Source organism: Centruroides sculpturatus, unplaced genomic scaffold (genome assembly GCF_000671375.1).
Source record: "Centruroides sculpturatus isolate CEXI.00-Female unplaced genomic scaffold, Cexi_2.0 scaffold17, whole genome shotgun sequence".
Lineage (NCBI taxonomy): Eukaryota > Metazoa > Arthropoda > Arachnida > Scorpiones > Buthidae > Centruroides > Centruroides sculpturatus.
The window spans coordinates 810447-830237 of NW_019384462.1; the positions used below are offsets into that span (position 1 = coordinate 810447).

The 19791-nt window shown below is 30.9% G+C and overlaps 1 protein-coding gene across 1 annotated transcript in view; it reads left to right on the forward strand.

Annotated features, from left to right (window-relative positions):
• LOC111620923 (serine/threonine-protein kinase mTOR-like) overlaps positions 1 to 19791 on the forward strand; it is a 125407-nt gene that overhangs the window by 9799 nt on the left and 95817 nt on the right. Inside the window, exons 4-8 of the mRNA XM_023362950.1 lie at positions 2788 to 2886; positions 3146 to 3280; positions 10241 to 10552; positions 14992 to 15104; positions 19428 to 19607. Coding sequence (XP_023218718.1) covers positions 2788 to 2886; positions 3146 to 3280; positions 10241 to 10552; positions 14992 to 15104; positions 19428 to 19607 — 839 coding nt within the window. The remainder of the gene's footprint in view (positions 1 to 2787; positions 2887 to 3145; positions 3281 to 10240; positions 10553 to 14991; positions 15105 to 19427; positions 19608 to 19791) is intronic.

The window sequence follows — 19791 nt, forward strand, 5'->3', positions numbered from 1 at the left end:
GTTCTCTGAATTTTTGTAAGTGCTTTTCTGAATTTTTTATTTAAAAAAGAAACTGATAATATAATGGAGCCTAAAAAGAGTGGATTTTTTCAAGAACTGTGCTCACCACAGAAACCAAGCAAGAGATAATAACCAAGGTAGAGAGTGGGCAGAAGATGTCTGATGTTGCTAGGCAGTATGGCTTGAATAGGTCTACAGTAGACATAATCTTAGCTAAGAAAGATATTATCAAGAAGACTCAAGCAGCTAATAGAGTAATGAAAATCATATCTGAGAAATAAAGAACATCGAAGAGTTCATAATGAAATCCTGAAACTAATCTGATGACAGAAAAACTCCAAGAACTCTTAAATGAAGAACACCAAGAAACTCAACAAGATGTGTTTTATCCAGAAAGAGAGGAAGATGAAAGAAGATCAATGCTGACATCTGCTATTGAAAATCTTTTGAAGAAGTGGGAGAATGTCAAAACAATAGTCATCCAAATGGCATCCAAGCCAGGTTGAGGTTAATAGGCTTGAGAATCACCACAACAACAATGTAATTAATTCTGAAAAATCCTGAAGAAGAAAGAAAAGCAATTGACATTGGACAGATTCTTTAACCCCCACAAGCGAAATAAACACGACTGATAAAAATGTAAGACTGTGTATGTATGTATTTTTTATTATTACATATAAATATATGTAGTAAGAAAGTGTATAATTTTTATTTTTTGGGGTCTCCAGAATGAATTAATCAAATCCCCATAAAAATCTATTGTAAATTGATAATTGGTTAACGAACAATTCAGATAGTGAACATGGTTTTGGAACGGATTATATTCATTAACCAATCACCCACTGTATTTTTATTTCTTCTGAAATGATGAAAATTCTTGAATTGTGTTTATATTTTTAACTCTTCTGTTTTAAGATTAAAATCAATCCAATGTTGTTCTGTCCATTCTTATTCTATTATGTACTACTAGATTTGAATTCAAATAAAATTTTTGAATTAAAAATACCAGCTTATGTACTATATACTTTACATTGATATTATCATCCAGACCTTTGGTTCTGTTGTACCATCTATTCTTTGAATAACTGCAAATCATTTTGATTTGCATTTTAATATTAGTTGCTGGTTTAATAATTACTTTCTTTGTCATATATGACAAAGAAAAGCAAGAACATTGTCTGTCATTATTGCTTATGATGATTTAAAAATTATTAATTCTGATATTTTGAAATTCAAAATGATGATTTAAAATTATCTTGTTTAATTTTAAAATTAATTTGTCTAGAGTTATAACATGTTACTCATTAGTTAGAAATCCATTGTATTTTTCCTTTTTTTAGTTAATGGAAATATAATAGAGTATGTGCAGTCAATAAGTGATCTAGATGTCATATTTGAGGAAACATTTTGTTTAAATTTGATGAAATTATTAAGAACCCTGCTTTATATAAGGAAGTTCCTTGAAGACATGGCTGTTCTATATCATCAAATTTTTTCTTAAGACTCAATTTTTTACAAATTTTTAAACAATAATTCACTATTATTTGTCTTTTTGGAGTAATGTTGCTTGCTCTTTTGCTTTTCAAAGTGATTTTCAAACTGGATAAAGTATAATTTTTGTTAAATAGATTTTCATTTATAGAGCAAAACTAGGATTTCCAAACTTTGCACATATCAAATATATAGATCATACTGTTTGTTTTTAGATTTTTTTAAATGTGTTTATTCTGCTCCCTTTGTGATGATCTCGTGCACACTCCTTTCCAAATATCTAATTATTTATGCTATGCATTACAGAAATTTTCTGAGATATTTCTAGATGTTCTATTAGTTACTGTTAGTTTGTAAATGCTATTGAAGATATAGAACAATTACGTGTTTCCAGTTTATTCCATTTTAAGAAACATTGTAACAAATTATTTTATTAACAAATTTAATTTAATTTATTTATTATTGATGTTTGTTTTTATTCTGAGATTATTTGTTTGTCATCTCAAGGTAGTGATCTTTAGTTTAACATTTTATTTGTTTAATTGAAAATAAATAAATATTTAGAATGTAAATATCTATACTAATATAAGAGAAAAATCATATAAAACATTATAATTTAATATTAGATAAAATGTTCATAAATAATGTTATTCTCATAATTGATAATTTTATCAATTATGAGAATAACATTATTTATAAGGATTAGGAAATAAATAATAGTTTAAATATTTATCCTTGTCACTTTAGAATCAGAAATTTAGATCAGTTTTTCGTTTACTTTAATTTTTTGATCTGTGATTCCAATGATGTGACATTTCCATTGAGTAGATGTTTTTAAACATTTATTGTGATGTCTTTAGAATATTTAAGTATGTTTCAATAATTTAAAATTTATTTGAAATAAATATTTTATATGCTTTTTATTTGGCAACTACCCAATGGGTAAAATAACCCATTTGGTAGTGCCTTGTATCTTCTGTAGAAATAAAAGAAAAAAATTGAAGTGATGTTGTGTGTTGTTACTTTAACATAGAAATTTGTATTTTTACTTCGGGACATTGACACTGTGTTTATTTATGTTGTAATGTTTGGAATGTTTTATGCTTTTACGTATTCTATTTGTTTAGGTTAACTTTTAATAGTTTTGATGTATGAATGACACTGTGTTTTAATTTTTGAGAACTTAGGAACTTTTTGATATCTTTATTATATTTAATAGTTTTTGTTTTAGCAAATAAATTCAAATAAATTTAGTTAAATCTTACATCATTTTTGTTATGTTTTATATTATATTAGCCTATAATCAGAGAAGCAGCAGTGGCAGCTCTGCGAGCAGCTCTTGTTGTCACTACACAACGTGAAACCAAAGAATCCCAAAAACCTCAGTGGTATAGGGTAAATAATTGCATTTTTATATAGTTTAAAATAAAATAACCAAAAAATATATATAATTATTTTTTATATCATAATTTATTCAAAAATTATAACTATTTTTTATATCAGTGAGTATTTATAGTTTTCATTAAAATATAAAAATATATGTCATGTTTGAATGTTTAATAGAAGCTATCAATTTGCAGATAATTTTATTTTAGAAAATTATATTAAATAAATTATAAATTACATTTCTTAAAAATATGAATTTATCATTTAGCAATGTTATGATGAAGCAGAAAAAGGATTTGATGAAATTCCACCTAGAGAAAAAAGTGTAAACAGAGACGACAGACTTCATGGTTCACTATTAGTAATAAATGAATTACTTAGATGCAGTAATGCTGAAGGAGAGGTAAGTTTCTTGATGATTTTAAGATAAAGATTTCTATATACAGTAGAACCTCGATTATCCGGATTTTTCAAAATAAACAAAAATTTTACGAATTTGCTGATTTGCACTTGGTGAATTATGATACTGTTTATGTACATGATGGAATGCATAACTTTTTTTGTGTTTCAACAACGTCTTACTCGGAACAGTGGCCATAAACGCTTAAATATATTTTGCATTGTAATAAAAATGTAACTTGACATACGTATTTATAAATAATTTTATTTTCAAATTACATCATTTCTATGACCAAGGGCGGCGTAAGGCATGGGCAATGTGGGCCACCGCTATGCCTCGCAGTCCGAAGGGCCTTGAGTTTCAAAGGTTTATGCATTACAGTAATACCTCGACTTATGCTACCCCGACTTACGCGAACCCAGAGTTACACGATTTTCAAATCTCATCGATTCGTCTTTTGTTTGAGCGCCACGCAACTCTTGATTACTCACTCCCCCCACACTATTGTTCAGCTTACATGTTTGGACATGTCACGCAAAATCGACACATAGCTAGAATTTATTTTGTGTTATTTATTTCTATATTTGTTATATCTACAAAAACTTGAGAGACACTATGTGGTGATTTCTTGTAACCGTGAACGAATCAAAAGACGAGATAAGATTAACGAGAACATTTATTAGCTTACATACATCAGACTTGGATTTTACACTAATGGCGAAATTATACCCCGACTTACGCGAATTCGACTTACGCGGTTATCACTCAGTCCCACCTATCGCGTAAGTTCGGGGTATTACTGTACTTAAAAGCCACAAATGTGACAAAAAAATTTTACTTGTCATAAAATGATAAATAGTTTGTCAAATTTTTATTCATAAAAATGCAGTTTCAACTGCTTTTTATTTTATAAAATCCGTTTTTTGCACCACCAGAGGGCCTTTTAAACGTGTCTTTCTTGAAAATTTGATCACGATTTAAATACAGTATTTACTTTTAATATTACCGATATGTCATTGAAAAGAAAACGTGTTGTATTATATTATCATTAAAAGACAAAGTATTTGTTTCGGTTATCCGAATTTTTCGTTATCTGGACTACCTTCATCCCCAATTATTCCGGATAATCGAGGTTCTACTGTATTTAATTTTGAGAATAAATTCTTAAATTATATGATATAAAGTGATCATTTTTATGCTTGTACTAATAAAATATTAGTACTGAAAATTATTTTAAATGTCAGTGAATTATAAAAAGTAAATTTTTCTTTTTTATTTGAAATGATGTAAAAACTATTAATTAAAACGAGTCAGAAATTGAAACTAACTGTTAGTTGATTTGTGCTTTATTTTGATTTGAAAAAGAATAAATAGCCACAACTATCATAGAAATAATTATTGAATCTGTAATAATGTAAGAAATTGGAAAATAAGTTGAAACTATGTTTTTGAAGTTGTTGTGATGAACTGTCAGTCAATGTGTGCACTGCACTGCAACAAAAATAGGAGAGGGCAAGACCTAAGTAAGCAAATTGTGATGCTGAGAATGAGTTAGTGCTCACCCAGCTGCATGGGAACACTTCAATAGCAAGGCTGGTGAGGTGTTCCCATGCAGTTGGGTGAACACTTGATGGGAGTGATCTGTAATGGAAGAAATCTGTAACCATTTGAAATCTGTAACCATTTGACCATGCCTCATTGACATTACACAGGAACAAGACTGAACTGACTTGTAAAAAATAACAGAACAGTAAATATGACACAGATTGCAGAAAAATTTAATGGAGAAGATTGGATGGTATCTCAATGCATAGTGCATAGAATACTAACAGCTAACAGCTATGAGCTAACAGCTAACAGCTAACAGCTATCCTTTGATGGCTAACAGCTATGTAGCAGTGTTGCACACTGCTACATAGCTGTTAGCCATCAAAGGATCATTGCTAAAACTAGCACATTGTCAACATTTACAGGAACATGTGATGTATATGAAATGTCTCTTTAATCCAAAACCTGTTCGGTAGACTGACTTACAGCATTTAATGCTGTAAGGCAGTCTACCGAACAGGTTTTGGATTAAAGAGACATTTTATATACAAGAACCAATAGACAGCAACCACATTATAGTGTGAGGGACATGTGATCATTGATCATGGATGTTGGATCAGGTGATAAAAGTTATCTGATCTGAAAAATTTTGATTTTAATTGCATTATGTGAGTAGCAGCATTTGTGTATGTCATTTACTAGTTGCCAGGCTCTTGGGTGCACCATTGGACAAAAACAGGCTGGCAGAAGTGGTGTAATGCTTTGAGAGGGTTTTGTTGGGAGGCCTTATGGCCCATTGTAAAGTACTATTTTTAACTGATCGCTCTACAATGAATTTCGTTCCGGAAAGAGCCAGTACCTAACGGGTACTTTACGCGGGTTCACGTTTGTTAGTTTGCCAGGCCTGGACTTTCACGTGCACCGAAATAAATTAGAGACAAGTTAGTCAAAATCAATAAAAGTATTTAATAAAGATCTAGGAATAACTATTTACAATATTTATAACAAACAACAAATTTATTCTATCAAATAAAATCCAAATAAAGTCAACCCGACAAAATCCAAATCTTATTCTAACTTAGAACTATTCCCCTTGGAATTCCGACAAAATCAATCCTTAAGTTAAGGTACAGAAATTCTTACAACTATAAATCCTAACCGTCACCTCAATTATACTAGGAACCTTTTTTTCCAACTCAAGACTTCCTATTCCTTGATCCACAAATCGAAAACTGCAATCGCTTTGGACTATTTCCTATTGGACACCTCGTTCACTGCTACTAGCAGACTATGCTTATTCTTTTCAGGAGCTCACCTCTGTTGTCTTCACTTGAGCTATGCTATTTATAGTCTGAGGTGACGTCACAGTTTCTAAGTGAGACACTCCCCTCATTTACATACTTACACGTAACATTCACTTTTTTCTTTAACCTTTTACAGTCTTTTCTTGAACAATTATCGAGATGTTTCCTTTAAGGTTTAACAAGTCCCTAAAAGTCTGTAGGGTCTTTCCCCCCCCTTTCAATGCGGGCTTACCATCTGCTGCTCGGGCATGCACGTGAGTGCAATTGCTAGCTATGGCGCTTTCGTTGCGTCGTCGGTGAGTTGGTTTTATCATCTTTTTTTTTTTTTTTTTAACTTTCTAAGGTGATGGGTGAGGAAACCTTCGTCCTAACTAAACATAAGCCCCAAACAAAATATAATAAAAGCAAAATAAAAGTAAAATAAAAATAACGCTCGGACTTGGTTCCTTACACCATGATTTCTGTGGACTACATTTTGACAAGATACATCTACTTAAACATTATTGTGGATTAGGTACACTCTTTAATGAGCATGATCTTTTCTGTAGAGACAGTCTTTTTCAATGGGACAATGTACAGAGTGTTTCACTAGGTAGTTACAACTTTCATGTGGAATAACTGTTTAAAGACAAATGAGATGGAGTTGTAAATTGAGAATGTTGATAAGGTGGTGAAAGGCATTCAGATGGAAGTAGTGAGACAGTAAACACTTGATATTGCACATATCACACAGAGGATTTTCCCATCAGTAATGGAGGACTTTGAGACATGTTTTGTCCTTCTGCTTTTTTTAATTTCAATATTTAACAGATTCAAACATCGTTATTTTCTAGGAATTATCACATCCACAGACTCTTTGTTGCTGATTGCTAATTGTTGCTGATTGGATAGTATTTTTGTTGCTGATTGGATAGTATTTTTGAAATCTGGATGTGATAATTCCTAAAAAAATAACAGTGTTTGAACTGGTTATATATTGAGATTTGAGACATGTGTTTGATATATGTTGTTACAATACAATACAATACAAGTAAAGACTTAGGCAGTTCTACCTTAACCTTTGAAGTGAAGGATTATGAGGGTGGGGGAGAGAGGAAAGAGGAAGTAGGGGGAAGGGGGAAAGATAGAAAAGTGGGAAGTGAATCACCTGAGCAGGCAAGCAGGATCTGTTACTAGTCAAAAGAAAAATTTACATGCACAGTGTGGGTCGCAGCCCAGCTGAATACAGATATTACGTTGCTCATAGGATAAAGCAGTGGTTAGAAGCTGCAATTAAATGACAACAGCATGACAAGACAGGTGCAACCTGTGACAAAACAGGACATAAGGGCATGATGAGAAAGAACACAACACTATGTGTGGCAAAGACAGAACAGGTATGACATAACGTGTAACATTTTTTCCCTCTACCACTGACTCGCAACGATCAAAACATAAACACGAAACAAAGTAGATGCAACGCACAGAAAAACAGACACCAACAAAGAATGAACACAGGAGACAAACAAAAGTGGGCTTCATGCTGGAAGCCTACGCACAAAGAAATGGTGTCAAGCAGGTGGAGATTGGCTAGTGGGCAGTTGAAGGCACGCTACGGGTGAGGTCCAGGAGGGTGACTGCTGACTCTTTAATGAAGGCAGAGAAGGTCGTAAAGGTGTTCTTGGTGTTGAAGAAGTCTGGGCAGTTGAAGGGCCAATGTAGCACTGTCCCTTCAACTACCCTGACTTCTTCAACACCAAGAACTGGTTACATATTGAGATTTTGATGTAGATGTTGACAATGTGCTGGTTTTAGCAAAGATCCCTTGATGGCTAACAGCTATGTAGCAGTGTGCAACAGTGTTCTATGCACTATGCATTAAGATACCATCCAATCTTCTCCATTAAATTTTTCTGCAATCTGTGTCATATTTACTGTTCTGTTATTTTTTACAAGTCAGTTCAGTCTTGTTCCTGTGTAATGTCAATGAGACATGATCAACCAACACATTTCAAATGGTTTCTCCCTGGCCAATGCAATGTACAACAAGGGCCAGTGCTACCTCTGGCCCTTGTTGTACATTGCATTGGCCAGAAGCTTTCGTTGGTTTTTGTACTTTGGGCACAGGAAGATGACGTGGAGGGGAGTCTCAATGTCCAAAGTGCAGTTGCACAACCCATCACCTTTGAGAAGGAACCTGTGTAGGTAGCCTTTGAAATTCCCATGCCCTGTGACAAATTGAGTTGAGTGATAGTTTGATATGTTGTGACAGCTGATGGTTAGCATATCGAACACTAATTCCCTTTGGCATTCACATACTGCTGTAAAACATATTTTTTCTTCCAATAAAGTACATTCATTTAACCTATTCCCTGGTATTTCAACATATCTTGGGTCAAAACATGATGACCTTGACCTGTAAACTTGAGATATCTCATTTCTGTATTGGGACATTTTTTATACAAAATGTCATTAGTTGGCATAATTTTTATATTAAAACTAACTTCTGAAATATAATTTTTTTTGTTTTTACATTTATTAATATGTCTATTTTGTTTGTGCAAAATAAAAGAATAATTTTGGATGATACAATAGCCATGATTATTTTTTTCTAAAATGTGGAATTTTTGTTAGGCTTATCATTGACAAAAATTCAATGTGGTGCGACACAACGGAAAAAAATTTCAACATGGGATAGGTTAATTTCTCTTTTTTTTGTTACTATCCTGTGAAACACACTGTACCTTACATTAAGGTGCGCATTATTCAGTGGTAGTTTGAAGAATATGACAAGGAGTTTGGCAAGTTGCCTTGGTTGCCAAATTTACCAAACTTCAATTTCATTGAGCATCTGTAGAATGCTTTCCAATTACAGGTCTTCTCTACCGCTCCTGCACCAAGAAACTTGCAGGAATTGGGAGACCTATTTGTGGCTGTATACCCCCAGATACCATAGAACACCTTCAATTAGAGACTTTATTGAGTCTATAACTTGGAGAGTCCTGCCTGTTTTAGCAGTGCATGGTAGAGTAACATATTTTAGACATGTTGCCATAATGTTTTGCTTGATCAGTGTATGAAAGAAAAAGAGTCGTAGAGTATGAACTGTTTATGAATTAAAGTTGTTAGAATAATAAAATAGTGTCTTAATATTAATATTATTTAATACATTTACTATAGATTTAAATTTAATGTAAAATAATTATTTTACACGGAATTCTTGTTTGTTTCTTAAGATTGGTATGCAATATATATGCAATAAATTATAAAATTTACAAACTTACACAAATTTATAAAATAAAATTTTAATATATAATGTAAATTTATAAAAAATATAAAATATNAGTTGCCAAGTGTATACAAACATCGCTAAACCCGATATATAATATAGCTAAATACCAACCAAATGCCGAAATTCTATCGGGCTAGTTTAAGGCTAATTACTAAATGAATTACATAACCAATTTGGCTCTAGAGGTAAGCATTAGGTGCCATCTCATATTAACATTCATAATTAAAAATTAATTAATTAATTTAAATAATTTAGAACCGTTGGGAGAAAATGTATCAGGTCTAGCGATGTTTGTATATATTATGCTTGCGATGGCAGGTTGAGTGCCTTATAGGACGTGGGCACCGGATGTGTCCCCAGCCGCGTTGTAATAACCGTCGATGGTTATAACGTTAGCATATATAGGCTGGAAGAGGAGATCGGACTTGAGGTCCAGATAGCGTAACTGGCAACGCATCTGCATGGTAAGCAGGAGTTGTGGGTTTGATTCCTGCTCCAGGCTGATTTTTTTCTCCCAGCGGTTCTAAATTATTTTAATTAATTAATTAATTTATAATTATTAATGTTAATATGAAATGGTGCCTAACGCTTACCTCTAGAGCCAAATTGGTTACGTAATTCATTTAGTAATTAGCCTTAAACTAGCCCGATAGAATTTCGGCATTTGGTTGGTGTTTAGCTGTAAAATAATTATTTTACATGAAATTCTTGTTTATTTCTTAAGATTGGTATGCAATGTATATGCAATAAATTATAAAATTTATAAACTTATACAAATTTATAAAATAAAATTTTAATATATTTTTATCAGATTTCAGTTACTAATTTTCTATCATTAAGTTTTCTCTGTTTCAGAAAATCAGGCACGAATTAGAAGATATAACTCAGCAACAAGCAACTCATGAAGCATATTCTCAACGTTATCACTTTCTTAAAGAACTTGGATCTGGATCTTTGACTCGTAGTTTTCGTGCACTTCATCAGTTACATCATTATCATCATTTAACAGCTCATCATGGAATTGGTCTATCAGCTGTTGTTCGTTACCATAAAGCTCTTGGGACATTTCCTGGAACAATGTCACAAACACGTCGTTTGCCATTATATGAAAGTAATACATGTAAACAGTTAATGATAGAAAAATTTGATCATGTAAGTAAAAATAAATACAATAACTTATAAAACATAAATTTAAAGATAAAGGTTGTTAAGGAATTCATGGAAACAATTTTTTTTCTGCAAAACATTCAGAAACATTGTAATTCTAGAATATACATTTGAATGACTGTTGGATATGGGTTTGAATGTTACTATTATATTAGTCTGGGTTAGTAGAACAACATTAGGAGGAATTGGAAAGCAAATGTGTGGAAATTCTTGTTTAATAAGGAAATACAGCATACACAATGAACAAAAAATGAACTCACCAATGCACAATACAAACCCATCAAGATAGTTTCCAAGATTGTTCACAGTACATTCACAGTACATTGCCATGGTGGGGAAGGAGATGAATACCATTTGCTTCATGTGAGTAGGGATGTCATGAGTAGTTTTAAAGTATTGATTCCAGACAATATTGGGGTACCCAGCATCGAGTATTGAAACTGAAAATCTTGCCAGCTGTTGTTGTTTAATCTGTGGCTTGATTTTGAAACATTTTGTATAGTTGAAACTTTTAATTTTAACATAGATAATATGCTTTATTCTAGTTAGTTATTATTAACAAGTTGTTAAAACTGATTTCTATTATAAACTAAATGTTACCAATATTGTATCAGTTGATTTGAGATTTTAATATATTTTCAAATTTTTCAAATAATTGAGGAGTTATTTATAAATATTAATCTGAACTCTAAGAACACTATATATAGATTCTGAAAATGAAATTTGATATAATAAATTTATTGATTTTTGGTCATTAATACAGTCGACCTTCCCCTATAACACTGTTGATTTTTCCGTTTTATATGAATTCCATGTTGTACGAGTCACTTAGATTTTACAAATACGTGTGCTGGGCTGTGAACAGCTCACGTATTTGTAAAATCTAAGTGACTTGTACAATATGGAATTCATATAAAACGGAAAAATCAACAGTGTTATAGGGGGTCGACTGTATTTACTATATAAGTTTAGCTTAATCAAAAATAGTATAAGATTCGGTTTTGGCTGCAACTGACTTTAAAATCCAAATTTGCTTTTCAGTTTTGGATTTGACTGCATAATCCAATTTTGGTTGAATCTTACCTGTATGTGAAAAAAGTAAATATACTAGACTCAATACTCAAGGTAACACACCAAAAATATTAAGTACAAAAAAATACTCGGTATCAAAAGAAAGTATTGATACAGTATTGGTATTGGCAGTATCAGGACATTCCTACATATGAATCACTATTGTGTACTATCATTAGCTGAAATGCCATCAAGATGTCCTTTTTGTTCATAAATTGTTTTCCATGCAATGGCTTCTTTACTTTGGAAATCAAATCAAAGTTATATGGACTGAAGTTTGGCAAATACAGAGTGTTTTCCACTTTAATCTTTCCATTTTTGAATGATACTGATAACAGACTGACTGACTGATCACATGATAACAAGCAACTACTGCACATTTATCCCATCTAGTGGTGACATTCAGAAGCACATCCAACAGTCTTTCAACTGTATATTCTAGAATTACCGAGTTGCCACATGTTTCAAAGAAAAAATTGTTGCCATGAATTCCAAAATGACCCTTGTATATTATAATATAGATTAATAAAACAGTTATGTCACTGCGATTTCAAATATATGTGATGCTAATAAAATATATTTAATTATATTTACATAGTATAATTTTAAACAAAATTAATGTTTAAAATTATTAATTTAATTAAATTTTATTTAATTCAATAATTTGTAGAGTATTGGAAGACAATTTGGTCTCTTATTGTGTGGGGTCTGTGGTATTGTTTTTTCAGGTTTCATGTAGGTGATGCCCTGAGTAAGAAATTTTAACATGTCTTGTGGATTGATGATGATGTCTGTTAGGTGTTTAGCTAGTTCTTGGTGCAGTGATGTAAACTTTTTGTATCAGAAATTGTGAATGTTGTTTACACCAGGTGTCTTCCAGTTGTATGTTCTGCTAATAGTGTATTGGACATCGTGTATGTTTATTTCAGCACAGGGCATAGTAGCATAGTTGGTATGTTGTGCAAGTTTCTGTTCTCCTTGATCCAGCTTGCATCAGCATTGTGTTTTGACAGCATTGGACCAAAGAGAAGACCAATAAGTTGTGACTTCTTCTTCTGTTGGTGTGCCACTGTACTATGTATCAGGACAGTTTGTTTGTTTTGATACTAATTTGTATCTAAAAGTTTGTTTTTATCATTGTTTGTAAATAACTTATTTTGTTGTTTTTGTAGTGTATATGTTTTGTATGTTGAGTCTATGTGCTTTGGCTAAGAGTTTCTGTTTCAGTGTATCAATGTATTCTGTGATGTGTATGTTGTGATGTTCATGTTTTGCATGTGTTTTGATTTTCTTGAAAATGTTTTTGAGTTGTTTGTTTAATTTGGGTGTTATGTTGTTTTTAGTGTATTGTGTCAGCCTGCCTAATTGCTGTCTAATGTCATTTATTTGTGTTTCTATTCTTCTCTGCCAGGCAGGCTTGTGATAGAATTGTGTTTTATGTGTATCTGTCTGCGATTGTATTTTCAGTCCATGGTGTGTCACTACTGTGACTGCCCCAGCATAAACTAATGTATGAATGTCTGAGAGTGTAGAAATTAAATGAATGTAGTGTGGTAGTAAGTGAGTGTTTATATAATTTAATGTTTTTCCTACTTCCTTTGACGGGTTGATTTTTGGTATTCGTGGTCTTTGTGTGGGATCAGTACCAGTATATTTAGTGAGTGTTTCCTGAAATATAAGTGAGAGCATATTAACTAATTCTATGTCTACGTTATCAGTGATGGATGAGGAAGTGCCTGTAGTATCATTAGTGGTAGCTGTTGTATGTGTGCTATTATCAATGCTTGTTGCTGGATTATCCTGACAGGTTGTGATCTTCATTAATGTTAAATGTTTGTCTGTTGATGTATTTGATCATCAACCTTTTTTGTAGGATAAAGTGGTTGTGTATGATTGTTCTTTTTTGATCAACAATCCTTTGTTCGGTGACAGTGAGGTGAGGATATTGTTGTGTGAATCTATGGTGTAGTTGTTGTCTGTATGCTGTCATGTTTGTTTCGAGTCTTGTGATGGTGTAGTAAGTATGGATGATAAACTCGTTCATTTCTGATGTCCATTTCATCCGTTGGCATGGTTTTCCAGCCTTTGTGGTCTGTGGATGCATTGCCACATAAACACCAAGGCTAGGTTGGTTCCTCACAACTGTTGAGGGCATTGCAGTATCCATGCTTGGGCCAGTGCTGCTTTTGCCACCAGTAACCAAGGGAGATTGTGGCCTATTTTTCGAACTTGAACTTTTGCCAAACCCACGAATGCAGACCTTGTTAACCCAGGTGATGTACAAGCTGGTGTCATACTTAGATCTGGTTACTACTATGATAAATATTATATGGGTATGAATATGGGTATGGTCACTCTTAGCTTCATTTCTCCCCATAGACCTTACTGGCAATTGTGTCCCTACCAGGAGCTTGTGCTCCAGCCTGCATTGCCCTATGAATCAGTAAAATTACTGGGCTCTCCCACCATGACCAGATGGTGACCACGGGGGAGCTAACTCTTTTAAACTCATGACAATTCACTGTTCTTTGTTTGAAAATTGTCAGTGCAAACTTTACTCACTCATGGTCATTCAACTAATATTATTCAAAAATTCACCAAAAATCCAGCAATTATCATACACATACAAAAATAATTCATGTATATACATTACTTTTTGTTGTTTATGGTATAAAGTTTCTTTTCACTAGCATAAAAAATTTCTCCCAAAAAAAAAAATATGTTAAAAATGACAGTTTGAATATTATTTATAATTTACACAACTTGATCATAGATAAAATTTTTTGATTATATATTTGATTTCCTTCAGTAACCCTGCACAAATGGCCATTTTGTTCTGTACATTTTGATTAAAACAAACTCAAACAGTATTTTTACACAAAGAAATTTCTTACTTCAAAAAAATTATAAATACTTAAAATAAAATAAAAATAAAATGCCATTTGGTATTAAATATGTGAAACAAGTGTACAGAATAACCTACAGTAGTGTAGTGCCATCTATGAATGGAATGTTTTATAAGAATTGTAAATTCTCAGAGTGACAATAAATTGTCAAATGATTTGTTTCATTAATTAACTACTTGACGATATATTGACAAAATGATTGCAAAATGGTTAAGATACAGGATTACAAAATGACAATGTTCCTGTGCAGCTAACAACAAAACAGCATGAAATATTGTTACTAACTGAAAAAAGAGGATTCTTATTCCAAAGTCTGAGAGTAAATTGATCCATAGAATCAGCCAGTCTTTATATGGAAAATAAACTAAAAATATTTTGATACTATTTGTTTAAATTATGAAGATTCTTAACAAGTAACGTACAACTATATTTTACAATAATTTTCAGATTTGTCAACAAGTGATGCGTCTGAAAGCTACAAGAAGTGTCTACATTCAACAGACTTTATTGATAATAATTCCAAGATTGGCTGCCTTTCAAACACAGGAATTTGTTAAAAGGTTTGTATAGTTTTAATGTGAAGGTTATTTTAATAATTTATATATAATTAGCAAATATTTATTGTGACATCATCACAATACCAGGCTGCAATTTTTAATCATATTTTTAATGTATTTAATTTAAAATATATGGTTTCCATCTCAAATTAGTAGTGGCTTCCCTCATACATGATACTCTTTCTTTAACAATACAGTCATACTGGCCATCTATCTAACATCTTTTGTGAGAAAATTTTTGAATTGAAATAACAGGACTTCTGGTTTGCATTAGAAGTTCGTATATCATTAATCAGGGCCTCTTAACCCTAAGGTTTTCATATCTGATCTCGCCTGTCACCTATCTAACTGTTCTTGAAATTAAGGAAGGAATGATAGACAGACAGATGACAATGGGAATTTATGGGTCTACAATTTTTTCAAAAGGCATCCCATAATAATCCTCACAATAATTTATTAAATTATTGTGAGGATCTGGGTAATCTATTAAATTATTGAGAGATTTTATTATAATTTTTTGTTAATTGAGGATCTGGGTTCCCACAATTAACAAAAAAATTATAATAAAATCCAAATGGAAGGTTTTATTATAATTCCTTCATTAAGGACATTACTGAATTCTGGAATAATCAAAATCCTGACACACCTGCACCAAAAAGACATAAAGATGAGACATTGAATTCTTGCAGCTCAAGTTGTGCAAAGACTGTTATGTCTCATTAGGTCCTGGACAATCTAAGCTATTGATATGTCCCCTGGGTTTAAGTGATATGGTCGATTCTCAGGACTAATCAGTAAATGAAAGAGGGGCCAAATGAAGGAAAGGGCTTGAAATTGATTCAGATCAGACACTCCACATTAGGAAGTCATACTATTTTTGTCTGTTTATTTAATGCAATCAATGGCCATTGATTGCATTAGATGCACAGATTTATCTTCATGTTAAGAAAACACATTGAGTTTCTGAATTAGTGTGTTCCTAAAAGACAGCAGATTATGTGAACTTTTAAAAAGATTAAGGAGCAAACACTCAGGTAACATCACTGAGCTGTCTCACCCCATGATTCACACTCTCTGTAACTACTGTGAAAATTTTTCTGTTCATTAATTGTTAATTGTAATAAAATGTTTATTACTACTAAAATCATTTTTGTTTGTTTTAATATACAGTATAGACAAGTCATCCTTTGTTCAACATTGCACTTTTACATATCTTTCATCCAAAACCTAAGTAAACTGTAAGAATGAAACCGAAACTTTTCTCTATTGCAGGGATGGGCAACCCATGGCCCGCAGTAATATTTTTTTCGACCTGCATAAAATATGAATAAATATATCAATTTCCCAGCTTAAGGAAATATGCAGCAAAAATTCAAATGTTATTTTCTACAACTTATGTATGTGAATAGTTTTCCACAATAAATTTAGTAAAAATTAAAACAAAAAAACTGGCTAACAGACACATCAAAACTAATTAAAATCTAGCAGTGACTAATATTTAACCAAATATTTCCAATATATTACATTTACATCAGTTCCAGAAGCTAAATTAAGTATACCTATGCTAATTTATAATTATATATGAATAAATAATTGTGATTTACCGACTTTTTTCTTCTTTTCTCGTATGCAGCGTGCGTCAGTTCAAAAGTTTTGAAATGCGACCCTTATATAGAAAAAGGTTGCACATCCCTGCTCTATTGTGATGCAAATAATGTGATCCCACATTGTTATTAAAATTTAATAGAAAAATGAAAATGATTTAATTCATTTATTATTTATTTGTAAAATGAATAAGCCTAATTTAACATGAAATATTTGATTCTTAATTTCAGGATTTTTTGATCTTTGGATTATGTAGTATAATATATTAATACATGTTTGTAAAGTATATTATTTGTTTGTTTGTATTAGTATATTAAACTACACAATCCTACACTGATTCTGATTATTGTTTCAAATTTTTTTCTACTCTTGGAAGATCAAAATTAAAAAAACATACTGTATGTATTAAAATATGATTAAAGTATAGATAGATCTTTTTTGAACAATCTTAAGTAGGTTAATGAAGATGATCGTCTTCTGTTCAGATAAATAATTAAGAATTGATTGCAGTTTTAATAATCTTTATTCTGAAATTATATTTTAAAAATTTTTGTTTTATTTAATGGAGATTGATGTAACTGAACATTGTGTTGAACAAAAGTATTTTGAGAATGAGAAGCCAATTGGTAAAATTGAACTTGGGCATTTTCTGTGAAGAAATAGTTTCTGTAGTAACTGTAATAAAATTTATATCTCTCACTAATTTTATTCTATACTTTTATTGAAAATATAAACTGCAAAATTATTAAATTGAATAGAAAGAATTTCTTGAAATTATTCTGTGAATTTATTATAAAATGTAGAATCCCATTTTCTTATTTGACTCAAGAAGAAAAGACTCAAAGAAGAAAATAAAATATATGGATTGAATTCTTTATGATATTATTTATGGAAAAGAATATAACACAACTGAATTATATTTTTAAATATCATTTTAATTAAATTATCTTAAAATAAAAAATAATTAAATCAAATAATTTTAAAATAATTTAAATAAATATTTTAAAATACAAAATTAAAAATATTTATTTTTTTATGTTAAAAAATGGTCATTCTGTTATGTTGTATTATTTGTCATAAATGATATCACAAACTTTTTGATTCATATATTTTATTTAAATAATACAACTTTAAAAGTATTCAACAATTTAAATTATTTTCAAAAACAACAAGCCAACCAATGCCATATGTCATTGGGCTAGAAGACGGCTATAATACTAATAAAATATGAAACAATTTGGCACTAGAGGGAGGTGTTAGGTACCATCTTTTAATAAATTTAATAATTATAATTTTTAATTAAATAATTGCAAGTTCCTCTCTGGGCAGATTCTTTTCTTTCAGTAGTTCTAAATTATTTAATTAAAAATGATAATTATTCTAGCTCAATGACATATAGCATTGGTTGGCTTGTTGTTTTATAATGTATTGAGTTACAGTGATGATGTTTGTTCAAATTATTTTTCTTTAAATGACTTTATGGATACTGATTCTTGGAGTTAGTTCATATCTGGTAGTGTTAATTTAACTGTTTTCTTGCCATAAATGACAGCATAAACTTTTAAATATATACATGTGATTAGAAAAAGTTTCTAACTTTTAATCTCTGTTCTATCAACAAATAGAACAGAGATTATTTCATTTTGGTGTTTAGCTATATTGGTTGGTGTTTAGCTATATTTCATTTTCATTATATATTTCATTTTTTTATGTTAAATTACCTTTAAATTAAAAATTCACTGGATGACAGTTTTCATATTAATTAAGATTGAAGATAAAGTCTGTCAAAACAATCAACTTTTTAAACATTTTCCTGTGTCAGAAATTATCGTGAGATTTATACCAGAACCTGAATGTGAATTAAAAAGGTGACTGTTTTGATGGACTTCGTTTTCATTCTTAATTAACTGTGAATTATTTTGCTAACTCTTATGTCAGTTTTTTACTACCATATATAAAGTTAAATATAAGAAATGAAATAAAAAAAACCTAAGATACTATGATTTCTAATTGATAACTTTGATTGTATTTATTGTTTAATGATAGCAATGCTTTTCAGAATTTAAAGATTTTTAATAAAAATAATTATGAAGTTAGTTACAGAAAAATTTAAATGTTATGTTATATGTAAATAACAACTCAAAGCCCAAATAGTATATAATAAATTACCAAACGATCGCCTAAATATCGGGCTATAATTAAATGATTGGAATAAAGTAATTTGACATTAGAGGTAGGCTTTAGGTGCCATCTCTTAAGTAAATTAATAATTAAAATTAAATAAATTATTAAATAAATTTTAGAACCTTCTGGAATAAAAGAACTTGCCCGGGATGGGGCTTGAACCCGCAACCTCCGCTTGTATTTATTTAACCAAGTAAGGTTATATCTAATCTAATATACTTCTGGAAGCAAAGACTTGCTCAGAGTCCGGGTGGCGTAACTGGCAAGCACACCGCACGGCAAGTGGAGTTTGCGGGTTCAAGCCCCGTCCCAGGCCAGTTCTTTTATTCCAGAAGGTTCTAAAATTTATTTAATTTTAATTATTAATTTACTTAAGAGATGGCGCTTAACGCCTACCACTAATGTCAAATTACTTTATTCCAATCATTTAATTATAGCCCGATATTTAATTTGTTATGTTATATGAATGAAATACAGATATTCTGAGACTGTAAGAACTACTATTTCTAAAATTAATATATTAACATATCATTTCAGTTATTTAAATGAAGCAATGGCTTATTTACTTGGATGTTTGAGAAGAGACAGAGAGAGATTTTCTGCATTTACTGCTATCGGATTACTCTCAGTTGCAGTAGGACCTGAAATAAAGCGCCATATACCAAGAATAATGGATGTGATCAGAAATTCTTTACCTTCTAAGGATACTCCTTCAAAGTATTATACATAATATTACTTTAATTTTTAAATATAACAAGTTTTTAAACAAAATATATATTATGTTTAAAAAATTTGTAAATAAATAGTAACTTTCTAAATAATTATAAATATAATTCTATAAGTATATAGAGGGTTTAATTTTGAATGAAAATCTTCTAATTGTATTTTAATTTGAATTATT